General features: G+C 72.0%; 3 protein-coding genes across 5 annotated transcripts in view; 1 reads left to right on the forward strand and 2 right to left on the reverse strand.

Annotated features, from left to right (window-relative positions):
- The first annotated feature begins 936 nt into the window (after window positions 1–936).
- DALRD3 (DALR anticodon binding domain containing 3) lies at window positions 937–4,696 on the forward strand. 2 transcript variants are annotated; one of them, XM_036432332.2, is made up of 11 exons: window positions 937–1,101; window positions 1,203–1,498; window positions 1,604–1,860; window positions 1,944–2,197; window positions 2,390–2,460; window positions 2,542–2,603; window positions 2,695–2,777; window positions 2,854–3,033; window positions 3,103–3,192; window positions 3,277–3,345; window positions 3,424–4,696. In XM_036432332.2, exons 1-11 carry the CDS (start codon window positions 937–939, stop codon window positions 3,541–3,543), a joined length of 1,647 nt encoding a protein of 548 aa, XP_036288225.1. In that variant the 3' UTR covers window positions 3,544–4,696. The 2 variants fall into 2 exon arrangements, with proteins under 2 accessions (XP_036288225.1, XP_045435558.1); XM_045579602.1 differs by having other exon boundaries at window positions 2,854–3,192.
- On the reverse strand, window positions 3,204–9,494 carry WDR6 (WD repeat domain 6). 2 transcript variants are annotated; one of them, XM_045579599.1, is made up of 6 exons: window positions 9,180–9,494; window positions 4,932–7,410; window positions 4,779–4,862; window positions 4,587–4,703; window positions 4,379–4,497; window positions 3,204–4,295 (listed from the first exon to the last, which is right to left on the reverse strand). In XM_045579599.1, the coding sequence occupies exons 1-6, from the start codon at window positions 9,277–9,279 to the stop codon at window positions 3,835–3,837; spliced, it is 3,360 nt and encodes a 1,119-aa protein (XP_045435555.1). In that variant the 5' UTR covers window positions 9,280–9,494; the 3' UTR covers window positions 3,204–3,834. The 2 variants fall into 2 exon arrangements, with proteins under 2 accessions (XP_045435555.1, XP_036288198.1); XM_036432305.2 differs by having other exon boundaries at window positions 4,932–7,405; window positions 9,175–9,494.
- The window catches only part of ARIH2 (ariadne RBR E3 ubiquitin protein ligase 2), a 55,202-nt gene continuing 53,313 nt past the window's right edge, over window positions 7,665–9,553 (reverse strand). The window contains exon 18 of the mRNA XM_036432318.2: window positions 7,665–7,677. The gene's annotated coding sequence lies outside the window, so the exon portion shown is untranslated. The remainder of the gene's footprint in view (window positions 7,678–9,553) is intronic.

The raw sequence follows: 9,553 nt of genomic DNA on the forward strand, positions 1-9,553 counted from the left end.
AGCAGCTGTTGTTCCGAGCATTCCAGCTGCGCTTGGATTTCGTTCCCTGCTCTCCTGCCTGAGCAGCGTCCCCGCCCGGGAGGGGCGGGCGATCCCGACCCGGACACCCCCCTGGGCCGCACCTGCCTCCGGCGCGCCTCCGGCCGGAAGGAGCCATAGACGCCGGGGAGCCGGGGCCGCGGACAGCTCGCTCGCGGAAGCCCTTCGCCTGGGGACGAACCTCCACGTGCCGAGAGGAGCCGGAGCCCGGCGGTCCCGGCGCCAGTGCCCGGAGGCGCGCGCTGCTGCGCGGACAGGGCGCGGGGCTGACACGGCCGCCCCGCCGCGGGCGCAGTTAGACTCCGGGCGCCGTGTCCGCCCCGCGCGCTTCGGCACCGCCGGGGGGCTCGGCCGGCTTCCCCCCGGGCCCCTGTTCGCTGCTGCGGGCAGAGCGCGGTTCTGCGCGCCCCGCGCGGCGCCGGTTTCGGTTTCGGAGAGGAAACGGGGGTCACTGGAGCGGAAACCCAGGTGCCGGCCCGAGCTCCCTCTGGGCGGCGCGAGGGGAAGGAGACGCTTTCACCCCGGGCGGCCCGGACCGAGCCCGAGGGCCACCTGCCGGGCCCCGGAGGAGGAGGGGCCGCAGGAACCGGCGCCGCACACCCCCTTCCCTTCCCTTCCCGAGGGCTCTGGGCCGTGCCGGCGGGGAGCGTGTTCGGGCGCCAAGTGCGGGCGCAGAGCCCCGTCACGGTCCTCCGGCCGCGGGGCGCGGGTGGCGACAGAGGCCCGGGCCCGGGGAACCCGAGGGTCGGACCGGGACTGAGCGGGCCCGGCGGCCCGGCGGCGCCCAGCTCCCCCCGTGCACCTGCCCGCTCGGGGCCGGCCCGCCCCGCCTGTCGCCCTCCCGGAAGCTCGGCCTCCAACATTTGCTTCCGGTTCCGCTCGCGCCTTCCGGTCCCTATGGCGACGGGGCGCCTCGGGCTGGAGGAGACCCTGGGGGCCCTCAACGCGGCCCTGGGCCCGGGCGGCCCCGTGTGGTTCAGGGAGACGCGCGCCCGCCACCTGCGCGCCCGCGACTTCCTGGCGCCGCGGCAGGCGCTGCGGGCGCGCTTCGGGGACGGGCAGGTGCGGGGGGCGGCGGGGCCCGGGAGCGGTGGCCGCGGGGTTAAACGCGGGGGGCGGCGGGGCCCGGGAGCGCCGCCACTCACCGGCCTGTTGTCCCGCAGGTGCCCGAGCGCGTGCTCCGTGCCCTGGCGGACCTGCAGGGCCCCGGCGTGGCCCCGGTGCTGCGCTGCGAGCCGACCCCCGCGGGGCTGGCGCTCCGGCTGCAGCGCGCGGCCGTCTTCGAGCGGGTGCTCGGGGCCGTGGGCGCCTACGCCGCGCCCGCCCGGCCCGCCGCCGGGGCCCCGCGCGTCCTGCTGCACTGCCCCGCGCTGCGCGCCGCCCCCCGCGCGCTCCGCCTGGGCCAGCTGCGGGCCGTGCTCGTGGCCGACCACCTGGCGCGGGCTCTGCGCGCCCACGGGTGAGCGGGGCGGGGGAGGAGCGCGCCCGGGGGCTGGGGGCTGCGGGCGGGGAGCAGGGCGGACCGCGCCGGGCGCTCGGGCTAAGCGGCGCCCCCGCTCCGCAGGGTGAAGGTGCGCCTGGCGCCCGCCGTGCAGGACCCGCACTTGTCGGCCTTCCTGCAGCAGCTGCGGGTGGACTGGCCCGCGGCCTCGGAGCCGGCCTCGGCCGAAGCCCTGCGGAGCCGCGCTCTGGCGGAGGTCACCGCGGCCGGGGATCCAGGAGCTCTGCCCGCCGGCGACCTGGGGGGCGTGTGCCTGAAGGAGCTGGCGGGGGGGCGGGGGCGCGCAGCCGGCTGTGACCCCACCCTGGACCGCGGCCTGGGTAGGCCCTGGATTCCTAGAGTGGGAGGGAGACGGGGGAGTGGGGGGGCGACCGGACCGCTAGCCAGGGCGTGTCTCCTGCAGTGACCGAGGACCTGCTCGCCCAGCTGGCGGACCTGCAAGCAGCCGCGCAGCCCGGGCCCGAGGACCCCTCCCCGGGCCTGGGCGAGGCGCCCGGTCCCGGTGGTAATGGTGACAGCCCCCTCCCGCAGGCTCCCGCTCCCGGCGCCGTGGACAGCTGCGTGGCCGTGCACGTGCTGAGCGGCGAGGAGGAGGCCCAGCAGCAGCAGCTGGACCTGCTTTGGCGGGAGCTGGACGAGTGGGCGCCTCTGGCGCAGGTGGGCGGGGATGGGCTCAGGAGGGACAGACTGGAGTGTGCGGGTCTGAGGACCCTGGGACCTGGAACGGTGTGGAGGGCTGGGCGAGCCGGCACTAAGCCTGATGGGAAGAGGCTGGGAGCCCGCAGGACTGTCCTGGAGGGTTTATTGCTTGATCGCCACCAGCTGGCTTAGCCCGCTTCTCCCCGACAGAAGCACCTGGTGTGCGGCCCGGTGAGAGCAGCTGGGGCGCCCGGCAGCCTGACCGCGCCGGAGTACTACGAGTGAGCGAGCAAGCGGGAGTGGCCGCGGGATGCCCGGGCCGGGCTCTGCCCGGTCCTCCTCTCACCCTGTTCCCCACGCAGGCTCCGGCTGGCACAGGTGCGTGCGGCCTCGGCTCTGAAGCACGGCAGGGACCTGGCCCAAGGTGAGCCTGGGAGGCTCCGGCTGCCCCCCACCTCACCCCTCCCCACCCCCCAGGCTCCTGCCTGCAGCCTGACTGCCGCCTCTGCCCACAGACCCAGCCTGGACAGAAACCTTCAGCATTCTCTCTGCGGCCACCATCAAGTTTGAGATGCTCAGCAAAGCCCCGCAGGGTCAGGTGAGCCTGTGCCCGGCAGGACGGGGCAGGGGCAGGCCTGGTGGCCGCTGGCCCTCTGCAGCTGTGCCTTCCGCAGCTGCTCCTGGACCTGGCCGACAGCATGTCCACCAAGGGCCCCCGGAGCGGCACCTTCGTCCTGTATAACTGTGCCCGCCTCGCCACGCTCTTTGCGGGTTACCAGCGCGGCCTGGAACAAGGTCTGTACCCGCCTTTCCCGCCTGCGAGCAGCCTGGACTTCTCTCTGCTCCGTGAGGAGGTGAGTGCCCTCCCGGCAGTGGCTCCCTGGGGCGGCCTGGACACCACCCCAGCAGCCTTCTTCCCACAGGGCGAGTGGCTGCTGCTCTTCAACAGCGTCCTCCCCTTCCCGGACCTGCTGAGCCGGACCGCAGCCCTGGCCGGGGCCCGCACAGACATGGTGAGGCGCAGCCGGCATACGCACACTCTTTATTCGGGTCTGGGCACAGGGCGAAGGCGGGCCAGTGACTCCGCCTGTTTCCAGGTGTGCAGGTTCCTGGTGCAGCTCAGCATGGACTTCAGCTCTTACTATAACCGGGTGCACGTCCTGGGGGTAAGGGCTCGGCGGGCGGGGGGGGGGGGGGGGGGGCAGCAAAGGACGGGACCCGCAGGCCGCTCTCTTTCTTTCTAGGAGCCTCAACCACACCTGTTTGGTCAGATGCTGGCCCGGCTGCAGCTGCTGCGGGCTGTGCAGGAAGTGCTCCACGCGGGCCTGGCCACACTGGGCCTGCCCCCACTGAGCTGCCTCTGAGGCCGCACGCGTGCCGGTGCCTGCTGTTCATGATCGTCACCGCCTGGGACTCCGCCGGCTAGCGATGTGGAGACTAATAAACCTACCGAGCTCTGTTCTGTGCGAGGCATGGGTGTTCTTGTCTGCCTAGGCGGCACTCGGCTCCCCTCCAGCGCCTGTTCCGAAGTTGGGAGCCCAAGGCTGCGTCCTCCCTCCCCCCGCAACGTCCCCTCCAGGCACCCGGCCCGGCACAGACATCCCCTCCCTGCCTGGGAGCAGGCCCCGCGCCCAAGTGCCAGCCGCCCGGGCACCTCAGTCGTACCAGTTGTAAACCTCGAGTCCCTGGCCCCCCAGAGCGCAGCGGTGACCGAACTCGGGGCTCACGGGCCAGCACTCCATGTCGGCCACGTCCGGCACGTGGTACACCGTGCTGTTGATGAAGGTGGGTTCGCCATGCCCCAGGCGCCAGAAGGTCAGCCGCTGATCGATGGAGGCGGAGACCATGAGGCTGGGGCTCAGGAGGTGGAGGCCAGTCACGTGAGCGGCGTGTGCACAGGGGACCGAGTGCTCCTCCCGCACCTGCAGCCGGGGCGCCAGCTCGGCACCGCCCCCAGCCTCGCCCCGCTCTGGCAGCTCCACGGCGAGCACGAACACGTGGAGGGAGCCGTCCTCGCTGCCGCTCGCCACAAGGTGGCCCCCGCGCGTGGGCAGGGTGTGCAGGCTGTTGACACCACAGCTGTGGGCCTGGACGGTCAGGCAGGGGGGGCCCAGCTCTGCAGGAGGAAGAGGCGGTCAGAGCCCGCCTGCCACGCGGTGAAGGAAAGGGGGGTGGCCCAGCGGCACGCCAGCTACTCACGATGGGGCAGCCCAGGGTCTGCGGGCGGCTCCAGGGCCGCGGAGCCGTGGTCCAGCACCGTGGTGAGGTCCCAGAAGGCCAGGCTGCCGTCAGTGGCCGCGCTGCACAGCAGCAGTCTCCTGGGAGGCGGGAAAGGCGGCTGGTCAGTCGGGGGGACAGAAAGCAACAAAGGCGCCCAGGACCCAGGCAGCCACCGCGCAGCCCTCACCGCCGCTGGCCGGGTGCCTGGTGCGTGAAGGAGTGGACCTTGAGGACACAGCGCTGGTGGTGGAAGGTTTCCGCCAGGAGCTGCAGCCGCCGCCCCCCGTCCTGCAAATGGAAGAGCCTGGGGGAGGGGGGGGCAGCTCAGGACCCATTCCCACCGCCCTCACCCCACCTCCTGGCCCCACCAGAGCCTTACCTCACTGCTCCGTCACTGCAGGCTGCAGCCACGAGGGGGCCGAGGTCCGGCGGGTCAAGCTCGCACACGGCGAGGCACATGTACCTGCAGGAGTCAGGGCTGTCACGCAGGGCCCCCGCCTGCCGCGCCCGCGCCCGCCGGGCAGCACATCACCTGGTCTCTGGGTCCACCTTGACCGCCCGGTGCCGACGGCGCTGGCCGTCCCCGTCCTCGTCCAGCCGGTGCGAGGACAGGTGCATGACGTGGCAGGCCAGGCGGCTCGGGGCGCCGGGGTCCAGGGTGACCATGATGTTGAAACAGTGCATCTCAGCCCGGCCGCCCGCAGACACCACGCGGGCGGTCAGGCCCGGGGGGCCAGCCGGGGCGCCGACGCCCCACACGGCCACGGCGCGCACCGAGGAGATGTGGTTGCAGACGGCGGTCAGCGCGTGGGCGGAGCCCGTGGCCGTGGGCAGCGCCAGGACGCAGATGGTGGTGTCCTCGCTGCACGTGATGACGATGTCGATGAGGCTGGGCCCCTCGCTGCCGGGTTCCGGGGCGTCCGGCTGCAGGAAGCCGGGCAGCTCGCACTCGGGCCCCAGCGCAATGCTGCCCACGCGCCGGACGCACGTGATCTCGCGGCCGTGCAGGCTCTCCCGCAGGAGCACGTGCGGCCGGGTGCAGCCCCCGAGGGCCCGGTACAGCAGGACGTCGCCGTCCTTGAGGTAGGCGAAGGCCATGGCCGCCTCGGTGTCCGAGAAGGCCCAGGACCGATGGCCGCCGCCGCAGCGCACCACGTGCAGCTTCTCGTGCGACCGGGGGCTCCACACCACGAACTCGTTGGCGTGGAAACCCAGGATGACGGTGTTCCCGTCGGCCATCACCCGCAGCCCGGCCACCCAGCTCATGCCCCGGCAGCAGGTGCGTCGCAGCACGGGCTGCAGCTGGCCGCCGCGCACCAGCAGCTGGTGGTAGGCCCCGTCGCGCCCGGTGCTGTACACGTAGCCGCCGTGGCAGGTGACCGAGGTCACCCCCTGCTTCCCATGCAGGGACCGCAGGACGGACACGGGGCCCCACTCCATCACTGCGGCCTCCCCCTCGCCGTCAACGCCCCCTCCGAGCTCCCCGGCCCCGGCCCCGGCCCCGGCCTCAGCCCGGCCCCCAAGCCCCAGCGCCTGGAGCAGGGCCGGCCGGGAGGCGAACAGCAGCACGGAGCCCCGCCGGTCGCCGCACACCAGGAAGTCGCCCGGGGGCAGGAAGGCGCTGCACGTGTGCCAGCGCTGCTTGCTGGGCGGCAGCCGGTACCGGCAGCGCTCCTGGACGAAGATGGCCTTGCCGGAGGGGGCGGCCGTGACCTCCAGGCAGGCCACCACGCCGCCCGGGCCCGAGGCCAGCAGCAGCAGCTCCTCGTAGCCACGCAGGGCCCAGCTCACGCTGTGCACCTTGCCTTGGAACAGGGTCAGGTCCACAGCCGCAGCGGGAGTGTTGATGGGGACGACCTTGACGCGGCCCTCCCCGTTGGCCATGGCGCACAGCCCGAAGCCCTCGGGCCCGGGGGCCGCCTCCAGGAGGCAGTAGGACTGGAAGCGCTTGTCCTCCAGCAGCTGCTCCCAGCACTTGGCCTCGAGGTCATAGAGGTACAGGACCCCCGAGTCAGTCACTGCCAGCACTCGCCACGAGCCGGCCAGCGTCACAGCCTTGAGGGCACCCGGCCTGCTGGGGGACTTGAAGGAGAGAGCCGAGACGCCGGAGCCCGAGTGCCCGCGCCCCGCCAGGTGCCACAGCCGGATGCCGGAGTCGTCGCCGCCGGTGACCACCCAGGCCTGCTTCTCGTGGGCGGCGAGGGCCCGGATCCCACGGCCCTGGTGGCCGCGGAACGCCTGCAGGATCTCGCCCTCATGGCTCCACACCAAGCAGACGCAGTCCTCCCCGGCGCTGACCAGGTAGTTCTCCAGCAGCTTCACCTGCCACACGCGGGCGCTGTGCCCGAAGCAGTGCCCGATGTTCTGCACGCGGCCCCCGGGCACCCGCAGGTCGCCCACCTTCCAGATGCGCACGCTGCGGTCCTCGGACGCCGTGGCCAGCAAGCCCTTGCTCTCCAGGTAGGACATGCTGAAGACGGCCCCCACGTGCCCGCTGACGCGCCGGTCGGGGGCCACGGGCTTGCTGTCCACCAGCGCGGCCGCCGGGTACCAGACCAGGAGCTGGTTGGAAACGGCACCCGCCACGACGGTCAGCTCCTTCCAGGTGTCCCCGATCAGACAGGCCGAGGAGAGCGTGCACCGGTCTGTGCAGGGGACGTCCTGCAGGAGGCAGCCTATGATGGGGTCGTATAGCACCACCGAGTTGTGGCCCAGGGCCAGGGCCATGTTCCCCTCCAGCCAGCGGGCGTCCCAGATCCAGTCCGCCATGGTCCACAGGCCGGAGCGCCAGAGCTCCCGGAAGCGCCCCTGTCCCCAGCTCATCTTCACCACTCGGAGGCCCTTGCTCCCGAACGTGGCCACCATGGCCTCCACATCGAGGTCTCCTTTGGGCTCTGGTCGCACCCGGAACCCGTGGATAAGGTAGTGGCCGAGCAGGTTCTGCACTCGCTTCATCATCCGCAGGTGGCCCCCGAAATCCAGGCTATACACCAGCATGTCCGGCCCCTCGCCTGCACAGGTGCAAAGAGCCAATCAGACGCCTCCCCGGAAGCTGAGGAGCCGCAAGAAGAAGGGGGGGGGGCGCGGGGACCGACAACACTCTCCACCGGGGCCTGAGTGTACGGGACAATCCCACAGCCGCCGCCGCCTCACCCACCACTTCTCTTGCTTCAGACAGGAACCTCAGCTTCAGCCCCTCGCCCTTACCTCACCTACCTGTCCATGGATTCCCCCCTGCGCCAAGCGGGCGAGGCTGTCCACTGAGACCACCTCTTCCCCTGGGGCCACAGAGCGCCTGCCTTCCAGGAGCTCCTTCCCTGCAGGGGGCAGGGGGCGTGTGTGTGTGTGTGTGTGTGTGTGTGTGTGTGTGTGCCCGCGCACACACGTGCGCACGCACAGCCCACACTGTGGCAGGGCTGTCTCCAAGCGTGCACAGTTCATGGCCTCGAGTTTGCAAACCCCACCACAGTCCTCGTCCAGAACGTCACGTCTGAATCTGAAATGCCCGCCCAGTCTCACGCCATTCTGAGTCTGCACTCGATCTTCACACTCCACCAGCACTGGGGGCATCGGTACAGACCAGACAGCAAGCTGTGTGCTGAGCCGTGGGAGACAAGCCCAGGCCTTGCTCCGCGGCAGCGGTTCCCAACGTGGCACACGCCTCAGGGGCAACATGCTTTTAAGGGGGGCATCGGAGAATGAGATATTAGCTGACTTTTTGCATTTCTTACGGTTCTAGGGGCCTCATACACAGTATATAAATGTATATTGTGACGTTTATGCATTTCGGTGAGTAGGAGTTTACTTTTTTAATAACAGGAATTATACATGGGGGGTGTAAGGATATGGAGATGATCAAGGGGGCGGGGCCCACACGAGGCTGGGGGCCGCGGCTCTATGAACTAAGCAGACAATGAACAGCAGCGAACCAGTGGCCATGCCGGTTGGTGGCAGGTCCGGGAGGGGCACAGGGGCTGTAAGCCTTCACAGTGGGGAGTCTGCTCCAGCGGTTGGGGGGGGACTGCCCCTCGGGGAGGCCAGGGGTGCTGCTGGGCACCGACAGGGCAGGCGGCCGCTCCCAACCACGATCTGACCCAGAACGTCCAGGGAGACAGAGACCCACGCCGGGAGCCAGGGGAGGGCGCCCCCTTCCGGCAGCGGAGCCCAAGGGAAAGCGGGCGGTGCGGGGCGGAGAGAAGCCTGGTGGACCCACCCATCTCGGGAGGGGCTCGGCCTCCGCCTCCCGCACCGACCCGCTCAGGAAGGTCTCACCGGGTCCCGGGTTCCCAGACCCCATCCCGCGCAGAGGCCCTGCGGCCCCAGCTCCCAGGGAGGCGCCTCCGTCCCCCAGGCCCGCCCCGGCCCGGCCCCGCCACCCCAGGCTCACCCGCCCCCAATGGAGGGGCCTCATCCAGGCACCTGCCCCGTCTTCTCGGGAGGAACAAGCCCCCCGGCTCATCCAAGGACCGCGCACCCGCCCCCCGCCGCCTACCCACGGGCTCCCGCACCTCCCGCGGCCCAGCCCGTCCACGTCAGGGCGGGTGCGGGCGGCCTCGGCAGCCACAGCGGGCTTGTCTTCTGGGCCGCTCCGGCCGGGCCACAGCCCGCACCCCCGGGCGCCCTCCCCCGGGGACTCTCCCCCCGGCACCCTCCCCCGGGCATCCCCCCCCCGGGCATCCCCCCCCGGGCATCCCCCCCCGGGGACCCTCCCCCGGGCATCCCCCCGGCTCCCCTTTGTTCCCCACGCCGCCCGGGGCGCGCGCCGCAAACGCAGCCTCACCGGCCAGCAGCCGCTCGCGCACGCACTCCAGCCCCGTGACCGGGAGCAGCATGAGCTCGGAGGTGGCCCGCGGCCAAGCGTAGTCTCCGGCAGCGTCCATGCCCGCCGGTCCGCGCTGCGGCCGCCGACGGAGAGGGAGCGGAGCTCTCGCGAGACCAGCGTTCCCGGGCGCCCGCCGCCGAACTCTGGCGCCCTTAGCAACAGGTCGCCGGGCAGGCTCGCCAGCGGCTCCGGCCAATGGCGGCCCTCCGCTCACGCAACGCAGCTCAGGATTGGCCGGGCCGCCTCGCCCCGTCACGTGACCGCCCCGCCGCCCGCCCCGCCGCCTCCCGCTCCCCCTGCCGGCGCCCGCCGCCGCGCGTCCTCCCGCCGCC

This window comes from Pipistrellus kuhlii, unplaced genomic scaffold (assembly GCF_014108245.1).
Source record: "Pipistrellus kuhlii isolate mPipKuh1 unplaced genomic scaffold, mPipKuh1.p scaffold_m20_p_11, whole genome shotgun sequence".
Classification (NCBI taxonomy): Eukaryota; Metazoa; Chordata; class Mammalia; order Chiroptera; family Vespertilionidae; genus Pipistrellus; species Pipistrellus kuhlii.

What these genes read in the sequence shown, in the direction of transcription:
- DALRD3 (XM_045579602.1), top strand. Translation starts at nt 937, where the DNA reads ATGGCGACGGGGCGCCTCGGGCTGGAGGAGACCCTGGGGGCCCTCAAC. An exon ending in CACCCTGGACCGCGGCCTGG is followed by an intron (nt 1,861 to 1,943) that starts GTAGGCCCTGGA and finishes TGTCTCCTGCAG; the next exon opens with TGACCGAGGACCTGCTCGCC. An exon ending in GCAAAGCCCCGCAGGGTCAG is followed by an intron (nt 2,778 to 2,853) that starts GTGAGCCTGTGC and finishes TGCCTTCCGCAG; the next exon opens with CTGCTCCTGGACCTGGCCGA.
- WDR6 (XM_045579599.1), bottom strand. Translation starts at nt 9,279, where the DNA reads ATGGACGCTGCCGGAGACTACGCTTGGCCGCGGGCCACCTCCGAGCTC. An exon ending in GCGCGAGCGGCTGCTGGCCG is followed by an intron (nt 7,411 to 9,179) that starts GTGAGGCTGCGT and finishes GCACCTGTGCAG; the next exon opens with GCGAGGGGCCGGACATGCTG. An exon ending in CAGGCACCCGGCCAGCGGCG is followed by an intron (nt 4,498 to 4,586) that starts GTGAGGGCTGCG and finishes CCCGCCTCCCAG; the next exon opens with GAGACTGCTGCTGTGCAGCG.